The 25,496-nt window shown below is 43.2% G+C and overlaps 1 protein-coding gene across 1 annotated transcript in view; it reads right to left on the bottom strand.

Moving 5' to 3' along the window:
* ANK3 (ankyrin 3) overlaps window positions 1-10,044 on the bottom strand; it is a 520,456-nt gene extending 510,412 nt beyond the window's left edge. Inside the window, exon 1 of the mRNA XM_075841157.1 lies at window positions 9,754-10,044. Within this exon, the coding sequence (XP_075697272.1) occupies window positions 9,754-9,786 (33 nt within the window). The 5' untranslated portion in view covers window positions 9,787-10,044. The remainder of the gene's footprint in view (window positions 1-9,753) is intronic.
* Window positions 10,045-25,496: the final 15,452 nt, after the last annotated feature.

The raw sequence follows: 25,496 nt of genomic DNA, 5'->3' as shown, positions 1-25,496 counted from the left end.
TCATACCTGACAGTAAATTTCCGTTTACCGACTTTTGGACCTAGGCAGCAGCTGTACCTTGGATCTGTCTACACACACCCTGGGTGTGTCTCCTCTTCACGTATCCCTGCAGCGGTGATCTGCATGGAGGCTTGACCTATACCTTTGAACAGCGTTGTGCCCGGTCAGCATAACCCCTCTAGGTGAGCATAATTTGCCCTAGTTTTCGGTTTCTTATGACCCGTGGATAATTGCACTATGTGGCGCCGTGTGTTTTTTTTTTTTCTTCTTCCAGTATTCACTGTTGCCTGCAGACACATTATTGTACTGCTCTCCAGCCCTTCGGCGAACAACCTGCCTTCTGTTACAGCCAAATATTTCAAATTTTGATGCATCAGTCTAGAGCAGGGCCCTCAATCACGCGGGTCGCATGTGGCCCCTGGGGCTGTCATCTGCGGCCCGCGGGACACAGAGCCGCTAATATCGGCTCTGCTCCGAGACTCTGGAATTCTCTGACATTGCTGTCCACATATGAACAGCGATGTCTGGGGCTTCCCCAGAGCCGGAGTCCCGAGCAGAGAGCTAGTACAGGCTCTGGGATTGGTGAGGATCACCTATTACACAATATATGTCATGTCAGAGAGACCACATGGTGTGCACCACCAATTTGAGCTGAGTTGAATCAGGGAAAAGGAAAGGGGAAAAGGATGTGGTCTGTGAAGAAATTAATAATTAACTTTTATTAAGTATGCATTAAGAAAATGATTAAAAGGTCCAATGGTGCAATTTGGTATGTGTGAGTGACCCCTCAATTCACATACCCTTGGCCAAAAATTAATAGATGAGGTAATATATAATATTGCTGTCCGTTGTTCCGTTACTAGTACCAGATAATTAAACTGCAGTGGCCACAGATTAATGAAAATGAATGAAACTGTAAATTAGTAGTTCACTCTGTCTAAGATTGGACCGGCTGTATAGCCTGGATTAGAGTATTGACTGTTACACTGTATAATACTAAGTGCAGCTGGGCCAGTAGCGGTGTGCCCTGTAATGAGAAGAGGTATGGGAATAAGCAAGGTGAAACCTTGCAAGCCTCTTATCCCTGCGTTAGTGTTGGTATGGTGGTGTAAACAGTAAATGAACTGCACCCTCACGCTGGTGTCCCTGGGGATCAGAGCAGCAGCGTTGGGAACGGTCGTGTAATACAGTGAGAACACTCTCAGCTGTCAGCTGAGAGGCAAAGTGAGAACGGCCGTAAGCAATAGTAGCTGTGCTCAGCTGTGAGCCGAGAATGAACTGCACCCACACGCTGGTGTCCCTGGGGATCAGAGCAGCAGCGTTGGGAACGGTCGTATATTACAGTGAGAACACTCTCAGCTGTCAGCTGAGAGGCAAAGTGAGAACGGCCGTAAGCAATAGTAGCTGTGCTCAGCTGTGAGCCGAGAAGCAGTGTGTGCGGCAGGGTTACTGTCAGTACCCGCAGGTGAACTGAGTCACCAACGGGAGCCGGCGATAGGCCAGACAGGATGAATCACCCAGCTGATAGACTCAGCAGGGCGCACTGCAGTCACAAGCACGGACAGCCAGCAAGCAGCTGGCAGCCGTGGTTGAAGGAGGATCGTGGAGCAAATAGTGGAACTTGGACAGGGATGCCAAGTAGTGCACCATAGGATTATTAAAATAAGTCGATGTAGCTACTTACCTGCAAACGCTGATGCTGCTGCAGAATCAACTGTAGCCTCTGGTGCCGATGTGTCCTCGCTCGTCTGACACGATGCAGGACCTGGGGAAGTGACGTCACAGCGTGATCTGCCAGAAGCTGGGCGTTCTGAAGAGAAGTGGATGATACTTCTCGTCAGAACGCCCAGCTAGTAAAAGAAGTAAAAACGGCCCGATGTACGCACATAATACACGCCCAGTTGTACTTTTACTTTTCAACATGCCCAGTTGTACTTTTGCAAGCCTCATTTGCATAAATACAAAAATGGTCATAACTTGGCCAAAAATGCTCGTTTTTTAAAAATAAAAACGTTACTGTAATCTACATAGCAGCGCCTATCTGCTGCAATAGCAGATAGGGGTTGCAAAATCTGGTGACAGAGCCTCTTTAAACTGGAAAGCTGGATTGTTGAAATAAGCACGTGGAGAAATATCTCAAATTTTAAACCTAGCGCTATTATTATAGTAATGTAGTATTATTATTATTATAGTAATATAGTGTTCTAGTAGTTCAAATAACTAATTGATTAACAATAATTTTGTATTGCATCAAATTTTAAAGTAATGCGGCCCGACCACTTCCCATTTTTTCTATATGCGGCCCACTTACCCGGCCGAGTTTGAGACCCCTGGTCTAGAGCAAAAGCTGCCATTTTTCTGCACCCAAGTTCCTATGTTTTCGTGCATAGTGGAGTTGCTTAGCCTTGTTTCCACAATGAATGTATGACTTTTTGGCTGGAATTCTTAAATGAAGACCACTTCTGGCCAGACTTTTCCGAACAATAGAATAGGTACCTTGGTTCCACTGGTTTCTGCCAGTTCTGAGCTGATGGCAGTGCTGGACAGCTTCCGATTTCGATGGGATGTAAGCATGATGTGTCTTTGATCTGCTGCACTAAGTTTCCTTGGCAAACCACCTCATCTACGGTCCTCAATGTTGCCCGTTTCTTTATGCTTCTTCAAGAGCTTGAACAGCACATCTTGAAACCTTAGTCTGCTTTGAAATCTTTGCCTGGGAGAGACCTTACTGATGCAGTAGAACTACATTATGTCCTGTTGCTGTGCTCAGTTTTGCCATGGTGGACCTGTGACATGAAACGGTCTTCCACAGCCTCACATTTCTAGCAGAGTTTGGCTGCTCCTCATCCAGTTTTAAGCCCCCTACATAGCGGTTTCTGTTACAGTTAATGACTGTGTTTCAACCTACATATGAAAATTATTATCATTATCCCCTGTTTGGTATAATTGGTTAATCATACACCAGACTATAATCCCACAAAATCCATGACGTAGTGCAAGTGTACATAGAACAATTGATGCTGTTTTGAAGGCAAAGGGTGATTACACCAAATATTGATTTGATTTCGATTTCTCTTTCGTTCATTCACTTTGTATTTTGTTAATTTAAAAAAAAACAAAAAAAAAACTATTAACACTTCTATTTTTGAAAGCATTCTTACTTTGCATAATTTTTGCACAACTGCCTAAAGCTTTTGCACAGTGCTGTATATATTTGTTTTATACTATACTATGTGTAATGTGTATACAAACATTACATCAAAAATATTAATTCTATACCGGCATAATGTATTCTGAAACGGAGGAAAACAAAGGCAAGCTACGGTTATTAAAAAGTCTGAAATGGTACCTTCCCCTTGGAGAGTATATATCAGGTAAGCCTCCAGACAGATTAGACATAGTCTTTTAAAATAATTTTTAAATAATTGCACCCAACTTTGTAAGTCAATACAATAAAAGGAAATTTAAACATATAGCCATGTTACAGCGTGCAGCATATAACCATCAGTGATACGCAGACATGTTCGTTTTGTTGTGGTTGGTGGAGTTACCTTTTAGAAGCAAACAAGCACTATAACGTATAAATGTTCTATGACCTTAAAAAGCGGATACAAGGCATAACGTGGGTCCTAGCTGAAATGAGGCAAACCAGCTCTGCAGTCAGAATTCAGAACATACATTACATTTTCAATAATTATGGAAGTTATATACCATGTATTATCTCAAGAAAGCATTTACTGACAATGTTCTGTACACAGGTTTAACCCCAGCATTACATATTACAGGAATAATGGAAAATGGGGCACTGAGATTTGCACATCCTCAATGGTACGTTACTGAGCCCACAGCTCCAAGACGTATTCAGTGAGAGATGACAATTGGGCATTGTTCATATTGCTTCATTGTGATGCCAAGGACACATAAAACAATATCAAGGTCTCAAATGGTTTAAAAAAAACATAGTGCAGAAATACATTATAACATTTTATCTATCTTGATGAAGAGAAAAAAAAAAAAGAAGCCTTGCAAGGTATTAGTTCTGATCGACGTAACTTCCTAGTTATTACATTAAAATAAATGCATTTGCTAGCTTTTTAATATACTTAATGCAAAAACTACCGGCAAAAAATAAATAGGGGCACTAGTGTTAAAGAGCAAAAACACTTAAAGAGGCTCTGTCACCAGATTTTGCAACCCCTATCTCCTATTGCAGCAGATCGGCGCTGCAATGGAGATAAGAGTAAAGTTTTGTTTTTTTTTAAAAACGAGCATTTTTGGCCAAGTTATGACCGTTTTTATATTTATGTAAATGAGGCTTTCTAAAGTACAACTGGGCGTGTTTAAAGTAAAAGTACAACTGGGCGTGTATTGTGTATGTACATCTGGGCGTTTTTTACTTCTTTTACTAGCTGGGCGTTGTGTATAGAAGTATCATGCACTTCTCTTCAGAACACCCAGCTTCTGGCAGTGCAGACACAGCCGTGTTCTCGAGAGATCACGCTGTGACGTCACTCACTTCCTGCCCCAGATCCTGCATCGTGTCGGACCAGCGAGGACACATCGGCACCAGAGGCTACAGTTGATTCTGCAGCAGCATCAGCGTTTGCAGGTAAGTAGCTACATCGACTTACCTGCAAACGCCGATGCTCCGCTTTCCACTGAGATTTTTATTCAAAAGGAACAGGGTAGACAATGGCAAACATGGTACCACAACAAGTAATAGGAAAATTATACATGACAATGGTCACATATAGAAAATATATGCTCAGCCCAGCCATGCAGAGAATGGTCATAAAAGTGTATGGGAGTGGGGTCAAGCAAAAGGTGATCCATGTATCAGTCTGTGTATTGGGGGAATCTGATATAAATTGAAAAGTTTCAAAACATACAGTACTATGTTGTAGATATGAGTAATACAGATAAAAAGAAGAAAAGTAACATTATCTCAGTGTTTTCCTTCAGACCAAAAGAAAGAAAGAAATAAAAAAGTAGAGGAAGTAAAATAATAAATGCAGATTAAGAAATTGTGTAGCATCTGGCTAATGATTAACCTATTTGTAGACGAAGATTTTTTTTTAACTTTAGCCTTAAGAGAAAAACGAGGGGGGGGGGAATAAATAAATAAAATAATTTCCTATCCCATTGTCCTCGTGGTAATTCTTAACTATGTTTCAATATGAGGCTTTGCTTTCAGCATAGTCATCACTGAAATACAACAGAGGTAAACACTGCCATGGCCCATAGATTAATCCTCCTACTGATTATCTCAAGCTAAAACTTTCTAAATATTTGCCACCTTTTTTTTTTTAATAACAATGAAATATTTTCCAGTAATTTTTACCCAAAAAAAACTAAAAAATAACAGCAAATACTGCTGTAACAAACAGTATATCATTATATCTTATTCAATCATGTGCTCTGTCTGCTCGCTCTTCCCCTAGTCTCCCCTGTCCACGTCTCTTTGTATTATGCCTTCCCGCTGCTTGATTCCTATTGTTCATGAATTCAAACCCCCAGTTATAAAATGTATAAAGAAAGTGCAAAAAAAAACAAAAAACTAAATAAAAACTAAATAAATAAAAAATGAAATCGTTCAGCCATATCATGTAGGCTGGATTCACACGTTGCGGTAGTGTGGTTTTACCTTAAAAATTGCACAGCGTGTAACCCCATAGAAAAATCGTGGCATTTTGAGTTAAATTGTGTGGAGTTTTGACACACATTTTTTTGGACACTTGGCACACCACCACAATGTGTGAACTCAGCTGAAAACCACTGACAGGTGACGTGAATAACAATGGTTTTCTCTTTACAATGGCGTCTGTCAAGGGTTAAGATAATTAAAGACTATGTACACCATTGAAATAATTTTTTATTTTTTAATAAATATGTCTTTCAGTGTGTTTTGTGCAACTTTCTAAATACTTTTTATTTTAAAGCTATTTTTACTTTTTTGGAGATACAGCTGCTTTGTATCCTGTATAGAGTAGGGTTGCACGATGAATCTAAATATCAATACTATTTTGATAACATGCACCCTGAAATGGTTTAATACCGTTAATTTATGTATTTCGATACTAAGGCCCTGAAGACAGAGAACATGGCGGGCGCACTGCAAAACACCCCCATGTTCTGCCTTCAGTGCCGGCCACATCACATCATTCTGATGGCGCTGGCACAACAAGTGTGCACCCGATCAGGAGTGGGGCAATGGCTATTACACAGCCGCAGCCCGCTCTAATGGCGGAGATCAGAGAAACCTGATCCCTGTGGCGCTATCGCGGGACATACCATATATGGGCAGACAGCCCAGGGTCCATTGAAGGGGCTGTCTGACCATATTTCCTGTTGTTAGGGCATACTTACTGTAGGTATGTCCCAACAACTGCCTGTGTACTATCAGTACACAGGCTAATGTACTGGCATATAGATATATGCCAGTACACTAAAGTTTAAAAATAGAAAAAAAATGTGCTTTGTGAGAGCGTGAATAACGCATGCCATTCGCAAAGCACACTGATGCATAACGCAACACATGAACCAGATTCACGTGTGTTTTTCACGTGCGTGAATCTCATACGCTCGTGTGAATGTAGCCCAATACAGAGCAGCTGTATCTTGCTCTGAGACCTAAATACACCAGGTAATGGGCACACTGAGGGATTCCGTTTCAGCGGGTCCTGCGTGTCTGAAACGCAGGATCCACTGGTTATCGATCACATCTAAGTTATGAACTTAGAAGTGATCGGTAACCGCTCGATCCTGACCCACTGACCTGACGGATACAGGTTTCAGCACTAGCTACAGCTGCTCTGCAGACAGGATACAAAGCAGCTGTATCTCAAAAAGTACAAATAATTTTTCATAAAAAGTATTTAGAAAGTTGCACAAAACACACTAATAGATATTTTATTTTAAAAAACAAAATCTATTTCAAAGGTGTACATAGCCTTTAAGGCAGCAAGTGAATAGTCCACTCACACGGGCGGAACATGCTCGTGTGAACCCAGCCTTAAAGTTGCTGTGGAGCATAAGGATCTGAGTGACTTTAAAAAAAAAAAAAAGGGACAAATTGTGATGGCTAAATCAAAGCATCTCCAAAAAAAAGGCAGCTCTTGTGGGAATGTTCCTGGTATGCAGTAGTTAGTACCTACCAAAAGTGGTCCAAGAATGGAACAACCAGCGAACTAGCATCAGGTTCATGGGCACCCAAGGCTCAACCCGATTGACCATCTGTGGGATGTGCTGGAAAAACCAAGCGATCCATGGAGGCCTCACCTCGCAACTTAAATGACTTAAAGGATTTGCTGACAACATCTTTGTTCCAGATATAATAAAAATAGTTCTAAAAAAATATATACAAGTCCTCTTATAGCTGCATTGAGATTTATATATATATGAACCAAAAGTTCTCAAAAAATTGTATCGTATTTAAGGAATAAAAATGTCTATGCGCTATTAAGGAATATGGATGTCATAGAGGGGGGTCAGATGTGTCATAACATGGGCAGCCATTCATGCTGCTGCTACAAGGAAAATGTGTGGCTGGCCGCAGCTTTCCTCGGCAAAGAGAGAGGATTCCCTATTGTGAGGGAAGCGGTCTTCTTTTTGAAAAGGGGTTGTCTTTATGAGACAACCCCTTTAAAGGGGTTAATATGCGCTAAAGTAACCTGAATTATGCTTAAACTATTTACATGAGACATAAGTTAAATGTCTACAAAAAAAACCCTGACATTTTCGGGATGGTTTTTCCAATTTTATGGTGACTGTAAGGGTATGTTCACACGCAGTAGCAAAATACGTCTTAAAATACGGAGCTGTTTTCAGGCGTAAACAGCTCCTGATTTTCAGAAGTTTTTGTAGCAACTCACGTTTTTTGAGGCGTGTTTTACGGCCGTTATTGGAGCTCTTTTCAAAGGAGTCAATGAAAAACGGCTCCAAAAACATCCCAACAAGTGACATGCACTTCTTTTTCACGGGCGTCTTTTTACGCGCCATATTTTGACTGTGACACGTAAAATAACACCTTGTGGGAACAGAACACCGTAAAACCCATTGAAAGCAATGGGCAGATGTTTGTAGGCGTAATGGAGCCGTTTTTTCAGGCATAATTCAAGGCGTAAAACGTCGGAATTACGTGTGAAAACAGTGCGTGTGAATATACCCTTAGGGGGTTAAAGGATTGTTGGAGTACTGACATATGTACGTTTTTGCATGACGTCTATGCCTAGTAGTAGTGTCCTGTAACCTTTTATGCAGACAGAGCATGCTGCTCTCAGTGACATCATCCAGCGCCACTCATTTAACACCCCAGTTATTAGATACATATTTAGCACGGAGCAAAACCCAGTCGGCTGGACTGATATTTTTAGCCGCTAAGGCAACCTGTCAAGCCCTTATATTTGTATGTTTTTTTTTAAACCTTCATGGACTGTGGCTGACTGGCAATAATAAAGGCACTGTGTGGCTAGCACTGTTATGGGGGAAACTGTTGGGCTAGCACGGTTATGAGAGAGTTACTCTTAATACGTTATGCCTAGTGCAGACCTGAGGATAAATTCATGAGAGGTTGTCTAGCCCATTCCCCCTCTCAGGCCCTAGTCCATTCGATTGCGTTGAAAAGATGCGCAAGTGGACCCCCCCCCCCCATCTATCAAACATTTGTGTATAGACTGTTGATATGCCTGAGATGGAATATCATATTACTGTGACATATGGGAGTAGGGCAATTTGACAATATGTCTCTCTGACCAGAAAAGGTTTTGTACCCCTGCTTTATGTACTCAGTGCTCCATAGGAGGACGCTGTAAAAATGCCAAAACCCATGGTAAAAAAAGGCAGCTCAACGTTAAAAATGATGTAAATATTGTCGATTTTGCGACATTTCTCTCATTCTTGTTTTCAGACTTTAATGAGGCAGGCAAATTATTTTCGAGAGTACAATGCAGTGGAATGCCATTCAATACAAGCCAGTGTTTGGTTGTATGTGAACATCTGACCATGACAGAGACAGAGGAGCTGGCACGAGGACTCACTGCAAATGGAACTGACAGGTCATCAGCTCTTGGAAAACAAACTCACTTGTGTGCAAGCCAGCATGGCTCATTGTATCTTGTGTCTACATTTCCCTTGTATTTCCCTTGCCACACCATGTATCTTTTTATATAACCATCTCATACAGTAACAAACATTGTGGGACATGTAACAATATTGTGACTTGTACAAACTGGAGTACTGTTTAACATTCTTGCTTTTGTTGGGGGCAGTGCCTCATATTCCTCAAAATAATGTATGCCACTTACAGAATAAACAGTGTATATGACCATTACTACATTGTATCATTATAGGGCTTGCTATCCCCCCCCCCCCATATGGGTTCTATAACTTTTTGTATACGCATATGATTGTTGTAGTGCATTTTTCCATCCTCTGCCCTTTCTTTAAATTATACATAGTATCTATATAATAAACACTGCAGCAAGATCTTAATACAAGATAATTCACGCATAAACAAAAAGCGACCCCATAGCTTTGGATGGTCTACATAACTTAAACCAATGTCTCTAAGCCCTTATGTAAAGCCTAAAACACTACATCTGTTAAAGCCTAGGACTACAAGTCCCATCATACTGCTCAGAGTAATAGTTGCATTAAACCTTGTGAGTCATAAGAAGTCAGTTGTAATGCTCTAACAGGACAAGTAACTCAGTGCAAAGTCAAGAAAACAGAAAGATCCTGGAAAACATTGCTCACCTGGTATCTTCCTCCTGAAGGTAAGGAGGCCATGTCCTACACTATGTGCAACTTCTTGCCTTGTCCCAAATGATAACAATCCCCCTTGGAGTTCTGGAGAAGAGTCCAGAGCAGGAAAGTCCTGAGTCCTAAAGTGACCAGTGCAGTGGGATATCCTGATCGTTGTGCTCTGTGCAGAGCTCCCTGGATACTTGTTGCAGCTGCAGAGCCTGCAGTTACTAGTATTACATTACACACAAGCAGAGGGAGTGGCTGCCGGGCAGCCAGGTACAGGCAGCTCTCACATTGCTCTGCTCAACTGCTTGTGGGCAGGAGAACTCCAATCTGTACATGTCATCTGATTTCCCTTTCTATTTACAAGCCTCTTTGTCAAGGACTTTATCGCCAATGCTAGGGTGCAAGAGCAAATGATGATACAAAGTTTCCGCAATTACATTCAATGTATGTGTATATCTAGGAGTTGTATAGAAGAAAGTACACAAATATATTTGTGTGCGTGTGAATTTTTCATGTGTGCTGCATCCAATAAGAATGTATTGAACTGTACAGTATGTGTACATCAATGCCACTGTGATGTGACAGTTACTCACTAACACACAACTGCAACTTCTGCATCATACAATATCAGATAAAATAAAACAAATTTGCAGAGGCACATGCTAGTAACTTTGTATTTCCAAGTCACCATCTCCAGTTATATATAATGCGGGAAAAGTAGACTTGAGCAAAATGACCACGTAGTCCAGGCTCACTGAGCCTGCTCAATACGCCGCGGGTGTCAGCTGTGTATTACAGCTGACACCCTACACTAACGGCCAGGATCAGAGACAGCTCTGATCCTGGACATTTAACTGCTTAGATGCTGCTGTCAATAGTATTCAAAAGTGATCGAAAAGTTGAAGGAGTTCAAAATGGAACCAATAAAAACTACTCTGCAAAAAAACAAGACCTCACACTGCTCCATCATTAGAAAAATAAAATAGTAATGGGTCTCAGAATGGCGACACAGAACAGATTTTATTTTTTACAAATTGTTTTTATTTTGTAAAAGCATGAAAAAAACTACTGTATATAAATTTGGTATCGTCATATCCTTATTGACCTGCAGAATAAAGTTAACATGTCACTTTTACCGTAAGATTGAAGCCCAAAAAAATAATGGAGGAATTGCTGTTTTTTTGTTAATTTCACAAAATAATTTTTTGAAAGTGTCCCAGTACCGTATGGTACATTAAATGGTGCAATTTAAAACTACAACTTGTCCCGCAAAAAAAAAATTATAATAAATCCCTCATACAGCTATATCGACAGAAAAATCTAAAAGTCTTGGCTTTCAGAAACCGTAAAGAAAAAACTAAAATGAAAAAAAAATAAATAAATGTCTGAAGCCCCATTTTAGTTTACATTCATGGGATGAAAACCCAGACAGAACTAATCAATATTTGTTTCTCACAGCTGAGGGTTTGCTACAATTGAATCCATTCTAAGGCCCCCTGCACATGGCCGTGCCCACAATTACAGCCGGTGATTACGGGCACGGCTGGCCGCAGACAGTAACCCGCATTTGCGGGCCATTCTCTCATTATAAAGTATGGGAACACAGTCCGTAAAATCAAAAATAAGGACATGTCCTATTTTTTGTGGTTCAGTGCTACGGCCCGGACACCTTCCCGTAAATATACCAGAAGGTGTACGTGGACAATAGAAATTAATGGGTCCGTACTTTGATCCACAATCACGGTCCGTAATTGCAGATCAAAATTACGGCCGTGTGCATGGGGGCTAAGCACTTAGTCATCAGCGTAGGTAAAATGTATCAGTCTGAAGTTTAGGATGATAAGATTGTATTTACATGAGTCGTTTGTGTTGTGGTTTTTTTGGCAACAAAAGTTGCGCAGATTTCCTGTGATTACAAAAATCGTGGCAATAAACAACGAAAACCACAAAAAAACAAACGTAAGGTTATCAAACGTTGTTATTCCGCTTATAAAAAAAGACGGCTTAGGGGCCATCTAATTACAATGTAAAAATATATGGACAATACAGAGATCTTTTTACACCTAGGCCTGTAACAAGAACAAGGGGGTATCCTCTACGTCTAGAGGAAAAAAAGATTTAATCATTATCACGGACAGGGATTCTTTACTGTGAGAGCAGTGAGACGATGGAACTCTCTGCCACAGGATGTTGTGATGGTTGATTCATTGAGCAAGTTCAAGAAGGGCCTGGATGCCTTTCTTAAAAATATAATATTACAAGTTATAAGTACGAGATTTTGGAGATGGGACGTGGAGTCATGGAGGAATTTTATTCTGATGAGGAAATTGGCATCAACCTCATGAGGGTTTTATTTAATCTGGATCAACATAGTAGGAGGTTGGACTTGATGGATTTGTGTCTTTTTTCAACCTTATCATTGATGTACAGACACCTTTAGTTTACAAAGGATTGTCTAGACTTCATACAATTCTAGCAAACAGTCAGGTTTTTCAGCCCCTGGATGTAAACAAGAATGTTTCTATTCACAGACAACAAACAAATATCTTGAAAATGCTAAAGAATTGAAAACACAAGGTATATCAGAAAGTTCCACAACTTACTATTATACACTGATGAAGGCCTCATTCACACGAGCGTGGCGTTTTTGCGCACGCAAAAACGCGGCGTTTTGCGTGTGCAAAAAACACTTAACAGCTCCGTGTGGCATCAGCATATGATGCGCGGCTGCGTGGTTTTCGCGCAGCCGCCATCATTATGACACTCCATTTGAATGTTTTGAAACAGAAAAGCACGTGGTGCTTTTCTGTTTTCATTCATCCTTTTGACAGCTGTTGCGTGATTCACGCTTGTCCCACGGAAGTGCTTCCGTGCGACATGCGTGGTTTTCATGCACCCATTGACTTCAATGGGTGCGTGATGCGCGAAAAACGCCCAAAGAACGGACATGTCGTGACTTTTTTTCAGCGGACTCACGCTGAGTAAAAATCACGGACATGTCTGCACGGCCCCATAGACTAATATAGGTCCGTGCAACGCGCGTGCAAATCACGCGCGTTGCACGGACGTAATTCACGTTCGTCTGAATAAAGCCTAAAGGGTATTCTCATCTCAGACATTTATAGCATATCCACAGGTTATGCCATAAATGTCCGATTGATGCAGGTCCCAGCTCTGGGACTCACACCTATCTTTAGATCAGGGTCCCTTGGCCCTCATCCTACCTAGTCACGTTGTCGGTGCTCTCTGGCACCTGACTTACAAGCTGGCCAGGAGTATGGAAACAGATGAGCTACGCTGTTTCATAACTCCCATTGTAGTGAATTGGAGTTACATAAACAGCATAGCAAAGCGAACTTCGCTGTTTACAGAACTCAGTATCTACAGAAACTGCGTAGCTCAAAGTTCTGCACGGTTTCTGTACCTCACCTTCACTTCAATGGGAGAAAAGGCTACAAAACCTATGAATCGCCGCTAAATGCGTGTCGAAGATTCACAGCGAGCAAGTAGAAATTAAAGAGGCTCTGTCACCAACGATCTATTTTCACCACTTTAGTAGTGATTTTAGATTTATGCGAATGAGTTGCTTAATGCCCAAGTGGGCGTATTTTTACTTTAGACCAAGTGGGCGTTGTACAGGGGAGTGTATGACGCTGACCAATCAGTGACCAATCAGCGTCATACACTCCTCTCCATTCATTTAGGCAGCGCGTAGGGATCCTTTTAGATCCTTATGTGCTGTCTTAGGGTATGTTCACACACACTAATTACGGACGTAATTACGTCTGAAAAATGCGGCTTGAAAGCGTTGACAAACATCTGCCCATTGAAAGCAATGGGCTGACGTTTGTCTGTTCACAAGAGGCGTATATTTACGCGCCACTGTCAAATGACGGCGCGTAAATGGACGCCCGCATCAAAGAAGTGACCTATCACTTCTTGGGGCATAATTGGAGCCATTATTCATTGACTCCAATGAAAAGCAGCGCCAATTACGTCCGTAATGGACGCGGCGTTCAAGCGCCTGCACATGCCGTTATGGCTGAAATTACGGGGATGTTTTCTCCTGAAAACATCCCCGTAATTTCAGCCATTACGGACGCTGTCGTGTGAACATACCCTTACACTAAGGGTATGTGCACACACACTAATTACGTCCGTAATTGACGGACGTATTTCGGCCGCAAGTACCGGACCGAACACAGTGCAGGGAGCCGGGCTCCTAGCATCATACTTATGTACGATGCTAGGAGTCCCTGCCTCTCCGTGGAACTACTGTCCCATACTGAAAACATGATTACAGTACGGGACAGTTGTCCTGTAGAGAGGCAGGGACTCCTAGCATCGTACATAACTATGATGCTAGGAGCCCGGCTCCCTGCACTGTGTTCGGTCCGGGACTTCCGGCCGAAATACGTCCGTCAATTACGGACGTAATTAGTGTGTGTGCACATACCCTAACACATTAACAATACTGAAGTGTTTAGACAGTGAATAGACATTCCACGGGATGTCTATTCACAATCTCTGCACTGCGTTACTCTGTCTGTGGTAGTTACAGCAGAGGAAGCATAATCTCGCGAGATTACGTGGTAAATGACAGGTTACAGCGAGATTACGCTTTGCTCTGCTGTAACTACCACAAAAACAGTAACGAAGTGCAGAGATTGTGAATAGACATCCCGTGTAATGTCTATTCACTGTCTAAACACTTCAGTATTGTTAAAGTGTCAGTATAAAGCAGCACATAGTGATCTAAAAGGATCCCTATGCGCTGACTAAATGAATGGGGAGAAGTGCATGACGCTGATTGGTCACTGATTAGTCAGCGTCATACACTCCCCTGTACAACGCCCACTTGGTCTAAAGTAAAAACACGCCCACTTGGGCATTAAGCAACTCATTAGCATAAATCTAAAATCGCTAATAAAGTGGTGAAAATAGATCATTTTATTAAGTAAAAAGCACTGCTGTCACCTACATTACAGCGCCCATCTCCTTATGTAGGAGATACGGCACTTATAATGTGGTGACAGAGCCTCTTTAAAGGGAAGCAGCATTCGTACAAGCGCTGCACCCCCTTCAAAACAGCTGATCGATGGGGGTCCCCGATCCATCACCTATTGATGGCCTAACCTGAGGATAGACCATCAATTTTTACTGGCTGGAAAACCCATTTAAAATAAAAAAAAGATCCCTAGGCTCTGATTATATAAACTCATATATAACGTATATAGCTGAATCCAAACACAACTAATGGGAAGGTTCATTATATGAGCCATTTACTGGTAGAATTCACTGCGCCTTTGTTTACTTTTATCACACTAATCATCCGCTCATTATTAGTTTAATTTGCTTTTATACATCAGCAGAACTCATAATAGATAATACAAAGGCAGAATACAGCTAATCTCTAGATAGCTACACCCCCAACCATTCTAGCGTTCATGAATTACGACTGTCCCTTTGAAACTGGCACGGGAGCCAAACTACAAACCCGATATAACATATTGAGGAAGATTTACTATCGGTGTAGCGCCAGAATTCTGTCCTATGTTGCAACTTCTTTTTGGCGTAAATAATTTGACAAATTTATCCATAAAATACGCCCAAAAAAAAGATGTTTGGAAAGCGCCTGACAAGGGGGCATGGCTTAGCAGGAGTAGGTGCATGGCTTAAAGGGGTTGTCCAGGTTGGGGGCTGTTCTTATATTTGAATAGAAGCAGAGCTGCAGTACTGCAGCATGGTCACTATACAGTGATCGAAGCCTTCTTCTCCCGGCACTGACCCCTGCACAGCCAGAACAGCTGATTAGTGCAGGGTCCGGGTATCGGACCCCACCGATCATATACTGATGAAGCGCTATTTTGTCAGGGAAAGATGACAGAAACCAATAAAGCGGTTTTCTCATCTTAGACATATAAGGGAAATCCAGTAGATATGACATAAATGTCAAAGATAGAAACCCCTTTAAAAGTCAATGGGCGCCGTTTGTGTCTGTCATGAGACTAATCCATCACTGCTGCCATACAGATATTTGTGTTGCTCGTACATGTTCCCGACATACATTTATTTGGTAGCTGCTTATACAATTCCCTAGTTTTTCCATCCATGGCCTCTATCTGAATGCCCCCTAGTGGCAGTACAGAAGTTTACATGTTCTAGGAATACAAATTTACCTTTACCCGTTCCCGCACTGCACCATCAATGTATGTCAGGAAGGTAGTTTTATACATGTACAACGCAGGGTTAGGGTATGTTCACAAGGCTTATTTTCAACCATTTTTCGGGCCGCAAACGGCCGAAAAAACGTAAGAGGAACGCCTCCAAACATCTGCCCATTGATTTAAATGGGAAAAACGGCGTTCTGTTCCGATGGGGCCGTTTTTCTACGCGGCCGTTTTGAAAAACGGCCGCGTAAAAAAACGGCCTCGAAAAAGAAGTGCATGTCACTTCTTGGGACGTTTTTAGAGCCATTTTTCATTGACTATAGAAAAACAGCTCCAAACACGGCTGTAAAAAACGGCGTGAAAATCACGAGTGGCATAAAAAAACAGCTGTTTTCCCTTATAAGAAAGGGGCAGCGCAGAGGTGTGTTGTTGTTTAAGAATTATTGCACAATAATGTAATAACAGTAGTGTAGTATATTACTATACAAATAAACAACTGTTATAATGTATATATTACACAATGTGAAGTCATCGCACAAAACATTACAGGCTATATTGTGCCTTGGTACAGATTTTGCACCAGGACGATATGACTTTGCACTTGTTTGAGGGACACTAATCCTAAAGTCTACATCAGATGCCGAGCAGATGATGTTTATTAGCCATTTCAAAGGGATAACTGACAGGAGGCTACTACACAAAAGCCCATACTTTAGATAATAAAATATATATTTTAGGCCGCTTAGAGACAAGCTTAATAGAGGTGCTTCTCTACGCCCACATTACAGGCGCAACATCCGAACCCGCAAGCACTCCTATCACGCTTATCTGAAAGCCGACAAAATAGAATACTACTTTATAATAACGGAACAGAATTACATACAGTATACAAGGAGGGTTTGAAATTACGGTAGTTCCGAAAGTCAAATGAACAAAACGGACAAAAACGTCTAAGAATAAAGAGTATGTATCACATTTTATCCTGATCTGCAATAAGACTGCGGCAAAACATTGCTGCATCCCAAGATGTGTTGCGGACCCTCTATTTCCACGTGGTTCAAGTTCACTATAATTTCATCAGGATAAATGTGAGGGGGGAGGGAGGTAATATGGAAAATGTGTGGCAGCCTACAACTTCCACAGCTCATCACCAGGCGTTTTAGCAGGTAGACCCGTGGCAACCACCGGATCGCCTGTGCTTCCAAAAACTACATAAGTGGGGAAGGCATCTGATAAGGGCACTAAAACGCACCCTACCGTAACCAGTGAGGGTATGTTCACACGGCTTATTTACGGACGGAATTCGGGCGTTTTCCGCCTCGATTTACGTCCGAAAATGCGGCTCGATAGCGTCGGCAAACATCTGCCCATTCATTTGAATGGGTCTTACGATGTTCTGTTCCGACGGTCATTTTTTTTACGCCCCGCTGTCAAAAGGCGGAGCGTAAATAGACGCCCGCGTCAAAGAAGTGCCTGTCACTTCTTCAGACGTTAAATGGAGCCGTTTTCCATTGACTCCATGGAAAAACAGCTCCATTTACGTCCGTAATTGACGCAGCGAAAAAGCGCCTCAACATGCCATTACGCCTGAAATTACGGAGCGGTTTTCTCCTGAAAACAGCCCCGTAATTTCAGCCGTAACGGACGCTGCCGTGTGAACATACCCTGAGGCTGGATTCACACGAGCACATTACGTCCGTAATGGACGGAACGTATTTCGGCCGCTAATCCCGGACCGAACACAGTGCAGGGAGCCGGGCTCCTAGTATCATAGTTATGTACGATGCTAGGAGTCCCTGCTTCACTGCAGGACAACTGTCCCATACTGAAAACATGATTACAGTTCGGGACAGTTGTCCGGCAGCGAGGCAGGGACTTCTAGCATTACATATCATAAACTGCCTTTTTGTAACAATCTTTTACACAAGGAGTGCCTGGACTTTGATCAACTAATGTAAAACACTAATCTCCATGATACTCTGTAAACCAAGTCTTATCTGAATATAAATGAAACATCTCAAAGAATAACATTGCGATAAAATATTGTCTGCAAAGGTAGACATAATGTTTAAAGGAAATATCCCACATATTTAATTTTAGTAAGGCCTCATTCCCACGACAGGGTTTCTCGGCCAGGTGCCGGCCGTTCATAAATCGGCCGGCACCCGGCTGCATTAGGAATAATAGACCCCTAATGGGGCTATTCACACGACCGATTTTTTGACGGCCTGGAAAACCGGCCGTCAAAAAATAGGACATGCTCTATCTTCGGCCGGGTACCCGGCCGCCCGGCTCCCATAGAAGTCTATGGGGCCGGGTAATACACGGCTATCACCGGGATGTGTCCCGAGTGATGGCCGGGTTTTCCGGAGCCTGCGCTCTATCTCCTCCTCCTCACAGCGCAGAGTGCATGTGAGGAGGAGGAGTTGATGCCATTCTGACGAATGGCATCGCTGTACACGGTGTGGCAGGGCCGGGGTGTACAGCAGGTGGAAGGGAGCACTGCGCTGGCTCCCTTCCCCTGCTTGTTAAAAGCGCCCTGGCCCGGCGACACCTTCCATGGCGCCGCTAGCAGCTGCTGCTGCTGCGGCTGCTACTACTGCAGCGACGCCACTATAGCAGAGCAGGGAGGTATCTCCCCGCTCTGCTATGTGCTAGCCGCACTTTAGCTCCTTGAAGGAGCGGAATCCCTGTGTTTTCGGGGATTCCGCTCCTGGACAGAGCGCTTGATGTCTCTGTCCATATCTGGGCAGTGATATCAGGGGAAACTCCTGAAGCGGAATCCCCGAACACATGGGGATTCCCCTTCAGGAGTTGCCGCTGATGTCACTGTCCAGATCTGCCCGGCCCGGCACGGATGCAAAACTTTATGCAAACCGGCCGGGCAGAATGGCCGATTTTACCGGCCGGCACTTGGGCTCGGGCGCGACCCAGTCGTGTGAATCCCGCCTAACATTAATTAGATTTACGTACATAGACGTGAAATAATGTGTTTGTTTTTTTATACATGTTGCAGATATTTATTTTTTAAAACTTTCCTGGCGGCGGCCATATTGGAGATACATAGCTACCTCTTGTATTGTCTGTATAGACTCCACAGCAGCGTGTGCGTGCGCTTTGTGACCGCTGAAATGAATGGGAGTCAATGGACAGAGAAATGTCACAGATTATTACAGTCTCCAGGAAGTTATGGAGTGCAGTCCCCTCCCCCAGAGAGAGACAGGGGAGCTGTATACAGAGCCTTATCTGTGTGTATAGTGTTAAGGTACTTTTACACCGGCCAATTTTGGCTGGTGCAACAAGCGCCAATCAACGAGACAGCTCGTTGATCGGCGCTCATTTGCTCCTTTCACAAGGACAACGATAATATTTTGAGCATTTAAAACGATACAATCACCCGATGAACGAGTGTTTGCTCATTCAGATGCTGATCGCTGCCCTGTTTACACAAGGCATTATCGGGACCGAGCATTCTGTGAACGCTTTGTTTGCCCGATAATTGGCCCGTGTAAAAGGGCCCTTACTATCCTGCCTTATCTAAGCCTCCAGCAGTACAATAAGGGTATGTTAACACGCTTAACAAAAGACGTCAGAAAATACGGAGCCGTTTTCAAGGGAAAACAGCTCCTGATTTTCAGACTTTTTTTTAGCAGCTCGCGTTTTTCACTGCGTTTTTCACGTTTTTGGAGCTGTTTTTCTATAATCAATGCAAAACGGCTCAAGAAGTGACATGCACTTCTTTTTTGAGGCCGTTTTTTTTACGTGGCCGTTTTTCAAAACGGCCGCGTAAAATAAAGGCCCGTCGGAACAGAACGCCGTTTTTCCCATTGAAGTCAATGGCCTGATGTTTGGAGGCGTTTTGCTTCCGATTTTTCAGCCGTTTTTTCGGGATGTTGCCACACGGAGCGGTCAAGTGCCTTTTGCGCAGGCAAAACGCCGCGTTTTTTGCGTACGCAAAAGGCACACGCTCGTGTGAATCCAGCCTTAGGGTAGGAACAAACACAACGTATTCAGCGCTGATACACTGTGTTAAGATATGCAGCGTATCAGTCCTGAACACCGCAGGGAATACTGTCCGGAAAATGACACCACATTGTGGTGTGTTTTTCCTGCGGAATTTCCACTGCAAAGAGGCGTAGGAAAAATAAATGTTCATACTTACCCTCTCCCTCTTTTCGACTGGAGAAGAAGCAGGGAACTCTGTCTAAGTACATATATTATTTTTTTTCGTACTTGCGATTTTTGCGGCGCATCGCTGTAATTGTGCCGCAAATATCACAACACACACTGCTTTGTTGTGCGTTTAAGCACCCCATTGAATTCAATGGGTAAACCCGCAACAGAACAGTTGCGCATCCGTAGAATGAATAACATGCTGCGGTTGAAGTAACCGCACCGCAAGTCAATTTATGTGCGGACATTTAGGCAGATATGTACCGCAGTGTGGGGACGAGATTTGTTGATATCTCACCCACACTGCTGCTACTGTAAGGGTATGTGCACACGATATCGACAATTACGGAGCTGTTTTCAGGAGAAAACAGCTCATGCATTTCAGACGTAATTGCTCGTACTCGCGTTTTGCGAGGCGTCAATTACGGGCGTAATTTGGAGCTGTTCTTCATTGGATTCAAATTACGTCCCAAGAAGTGTCCTGCACTTCTTTGCCGGGGCTGTCATTTTACGCGCCGTCTTTTGACAGCGATGCGTAAAATTAAAGGTCGTCGGCACAGTACATCGGCAAACCCATTGAAAGCAATGGGCAGATTTTTGCCGATGTATCGGAGCAGTCTTTTCAGGCGTAATTCGAGGCGTAAAATGCCTAGTTTATGCCTGAAAATAGGTCGTGTGAACCCAGCCTAATACGCTGCGGAAAATCCGCAGTGTTTACGTTGTGTGTGTTCCTACCTTGATGATATAGTTACCCAGAGTTCCCTGCTTCTTCTCCAGTCCGGCACCCCTGGATGATGTTGCGGGCTATGTGACCGCTGCAGCCAATCACAGGCTGCAGCCAGTGGCGTAACTACCGCCGTAGCAGCCGTAGCGGAGGCTCCGCTAGCAGCCGCTATGGCTGCTACTGCGGGACGCCACTGAACACTACGGCAGAGCAGGGAGGTATCTCCCCGCTCTGCCATTAAACAAAATACATTTATCCCCTATCCACAGGATACGGGATACATGTGTGATCGCTGGCATTGATAAGGAGAACGGGGGACTGAAAGTCCCCTGAAGTTCTCCTTCACAAACCTCGGACTTCCGGGGTCTGTGTCGGCAGCTCCGTAGAAATTAATGGAGCGCCGGTCGCGCTTGTGCGCATGCATGACCAGCGCTCCATTCATTTTTATTGAGCTGCGCAGACGACGGAAGTCAGAGGTTAGTCATGGAGAACTTCAGGGGGACTTTCGGTCCCCTGTTCTCCCTATCGCTGCCAGCGATCAAACATGTATCCCCTATCCTGTGGATAGGGGATGCATGTATTTTGTAGGACACACTGTAGGTTGGATTTTTTGGGGGGTTGGGGCTGCATGGCGTTACATACAGGGGGGGCTGTATAGCGTTACCTACAGGGAGGGCTGTATGTCGTTCCCTACAGGGGGGGCTGTATAGCGTTACCTACAGGGGACGCTGTATGGCGTTACCTACAGGGGGGGCTGTATGGCGTTCTCTACAGGGGGGCTGTATGGCGTTCTCTACAGTGGGGGCTGTATGGCGTACAGCCCCCTCTGTAGATAGCGCCATACATCCCCCTGTAGATAACGCCATACAGAGTCCCCCCTGTAGATAACGCCATACAGCCCCCTCTGTAGATAGCGCCATACAGCCCCTTTGTAGATATCTACAGAGGGGGCTGTATGGCGTTATCTACAGGGGGGACTCTGTATGGCGTTATCTACAGGGGGATGTATGGCGCTAACGCCATACAGAGTCCCCCCTGTAGATAACGCCATACAGCCCCCTCTGTAGATATCTACAAAGGGGCTGTATGGCGCTATCTACAGAGGGGGCTGTATGGCGTTATCTACAGGGGGGCTGTATTGCATTATCTACAGGGGGGCTGTACAAAAGGCACTATCTACAAGGGGGGGTTGTGTGACACCCAGGGGAGGGAGGGCCCCAGTCAAAAGTTTCCTATGGGGCCCAGTCTTTCCTAGTTACGCCCCTGGCTGCAGTGTCACATGGCCTGCAACGTCATCCCAGGAGGAGAGGGAGGGGGAAAGTATGAACGTTTTTTTCCCGGTGCCGCTTTGCAATGGAAACTCCGCTGGAAAAACGCACCACAATGTGGTGCCATTTTCCGGACGCCATTCCCTGCGGTGTTCAGGGCTGATACGCTGCGTAGCTTAACACAGTGTATTAGCGCTGAATACGTTGTGTGTGTTCCTACCCTTAAAGTACCATATAATGTACTGGGAAACTGAAAAAATAATCTTTGCGGAATGAAATGGGAAAAGACTGCGATTCCTCCATTGTTTTTTGGGTTTCGTTTTTACGACTAAAAACGACAACTTAACTTAATTCTGAGGCTCAATATTATTACAGGGATATCACATTTATATAGTTTTCTTATATTTTACTATTTTTACAGAGAAAAAAGTATTTGTTAAAAAAAAAATTGTTTTGTTTCACCACATTCTCAGAGCCGTAACGGTTTTATTTTTTCTGGTCGATGTGCGGTGTGAGGGCTTATTTTTTGCAAGTCGAGCTGTAGTTTTTATTGATATCATTTTCTGGTACATACAACTTTTTAATCACTTTTTATTACATTTGTTTTGAGAGCTAAGGTGACAAAACAACAGCGATTTTGGTGATTAAATTTTTTTATTGCTTTTACTGTGCGAGTTAAATAATTATATTGTATAACTTTGGACTTTTACAGACACAGCGATACCAATTTTGTTTATTTGTAATATTAATTTAGAGGGAAAAGGTGTTTTTTTTTAACTTTTTAATATTTTTTTTTCACTACTTTTTTTCACTACTTTTTTCACTACTTTATTTAACTTTTTTTTTTTTTAAATTACACATCTGAAACAAAAGAATTACAATTGAAATCAATGGTAATTTTAACGGAAGCGATGCTTTCCGTTTGGACTCTCGTTCATCTCTTCTTCAAACGGAAGAGAGCTAAACGTACTATAACGGTAGTGTGAACTTAGCCTAAGCCAAAAACTGCACTGTGTTTGTGATCCTGGCCTTAGGCTAGAATCACACAAGCCTTTTTTGTGGCAGTTTTTTTTTAAATTAAGCTAAACACAGGCGTACACCCAAACAGAGAAAATAAAGGAGAGAATGATTTGCCGCCTCTATTTTTTTATCCACACGTGATTGGGAAAAAAGCCACCAAAATGGCACGTGTGATTCCAGCCGTATAAAGCAAAAAACAGACTGTCTATGCCAGGTCCGACCAGTTGTAAACTTGTGGAAGGGTTTAGTAAAGGGCAGTATGTGCGGCAATGCAAATACATCTATGCGCCTTTGTGAATTTGCCAAATGCCAGAAATAGTCTGCAAATGCCACTTTTTACAAGTACTTCCTAATGAATCGCAAACGCGGTTTGTTTTTTGTTTTAACACTACAACCAAGAGGTACAATTTCACTAGGCAAGTCGTAATGGGGCATCCATTGGTGTCCCTTCTGTGATCAAGTATTTATTGGTGGATTTTTATTTGTGCAGAATATCTGCCATATACACACTCTCCAGCCCCAAGCAAAAGGAGTATTACCGCAGTTCAGTTTACAGTCCAAAAGATGGGGGACCCATGCCTTACTTTGCTATGGGGCCCTATAAATAAGGCCGGGTTCACACATAGCGTAAATAACGCAGATTTTCGGAAATTACATTGCGGAAAATCCGCATCGTATTGCAGTAGCAGCACGGTGGACGAGATCTGAACAAAGGCCAGGCTGCAGGACGTCAGAGAGACGCGTCGCCATGGCTACGGGTAAGTATAGAGTTTTTTTCTTTTTTACGTGCCGTTTTCCACAGCGGACATTCCATCCGAAAAACTGCCCCACAATTTAGTGCGGTTTTTCGGACAGAATTTCCAGTGGGCTCCAGGGCAGATAGGTTGTGTATCTTTACGCAGCGTATCCGTCCTGTGTGAACATACCCTTAAGCGGAGTTCACACGAAGCGGATACGCTGCGTAACGTTACACTGCGTATCCACGCCGGTGACCGCAGGGAGTTCAGGGCGAAAACCTGCACCAAACTGTGCAGACTGCAACAAACTGTGCAGTTTTTCCGCCAGAATGTCCGCTGCGGAAAACTGCAGCATTTACCCAGCCTTCTAGTAGGCCAACCTCCTGGGATGACGTTTTATCCCAGGAGACCGCTGAGTACGGAACAGTAGTTCCGTGGGGAGGCAGGGACTCCTAGCATCATAAAATGTCTGTGATGCCAGGAGTCCCGTTCACCTGTACCGAGGTCGGGCCCGGAAAATGCGGCCGACACTCAGCCCGTATTTCACGGCCCGAACTTGGTCGTGTGCAAGAGATATTATAGTTACATGGACTACTGTAAAGAACCATTGCTACAACTAATTTCCGAAAAATGGTAACAATAACTGGTCAGCATAAGACCGCGTTCACACGAGAATCTACAATGCTGTTAGGCCGTAAGGACGTATGTGAAACACACAAAGCGTCTTCAGGAAAGAAAAACAAAGCCGCTGTGGAAATATTGAATACACTACAAACGGTGCTTTCTTTTTGATGGGGTTTTTCCTCACTTTTGGTGCGTCCATGACGTTTTTTTTTTTCAAAGCACAGCATACTCTAGGTGTGGCCATTTCCAGAGGCTTCTCTATAAGACTTGAAAAAGGCTGAAAAAAAATACATGTTAAAAAATATGTGAATAGAAAAAAAAACTTTTAACACATGAAATTCATGGCGTTTTTTTTTTTTAATGACAAAAAACCTCACTGTACCCACCTCCCCTGGCACTTCTGTGGCAACGCTTCCCTCATCCCACGAAGGTCTCTGTACACTCGGCCTTCAGTAACGATGTCATCACGTGACCCCTGCAGCCCGTGATTGCAGCGTTTCATCCCATTTGCTGCTGCTGCTGCATTCCAATGCGTTTTTTCCATCCGCAAATCCACACTGAAAAACCGCAGCAAACCCGCTACATGTGAACATAGCCTTACTGAAGGGAAGCGGAGATGAAATGATCATTTCTCTTGATTGATTTTGCGTTCAGTGGCATGGTCAGTAAATGTCGATCATTGCAACAGGGCTAGGAAGTAATGGAAATGTCCATCAGATCCGCACACATTTTATGTGTGTATATATATATATATATATATATATATATATATATATATATACACACACACACATTTTCACTCTTAAACATATGAGAAGTATCAATTTATCACTGCAAAAGTTTTCTTCTTTCCTAGTCCCAGTTAATTTCCTATAATGGGAAAAAGAAACAAGACAAAACACGCATTTCCTGAATGAAAAACAAATAATACATTCAAGTAAAACGAGATGCGCCCTACCGTTTGACGATAAACACAAGTTTTAACACAGGCAAGTGCTTGCTGGTCACCTCCCGTAGCTTCTTTTCTCAC

Source organism: Rhinoderma darwinii, chromosome 11, assembly GCF_050947455.1.
Source record: "Rhinoderma darwinii isolate aRhiDar2 chromosome 11, aRhiDar2.hap1, whole genome shotgun sequence".
NCBI lineage: Eukaryota > Metazoa > Chordata > Amphibia > Anura > Rhinodermatidae > Rhinoderma > Rhinoderma darwinii.
The sequence above is the reverse complement of the archived record's forward strand: the minus strand, read 5'-3'. Positions and strand labels throughout refer to the sequence as shown.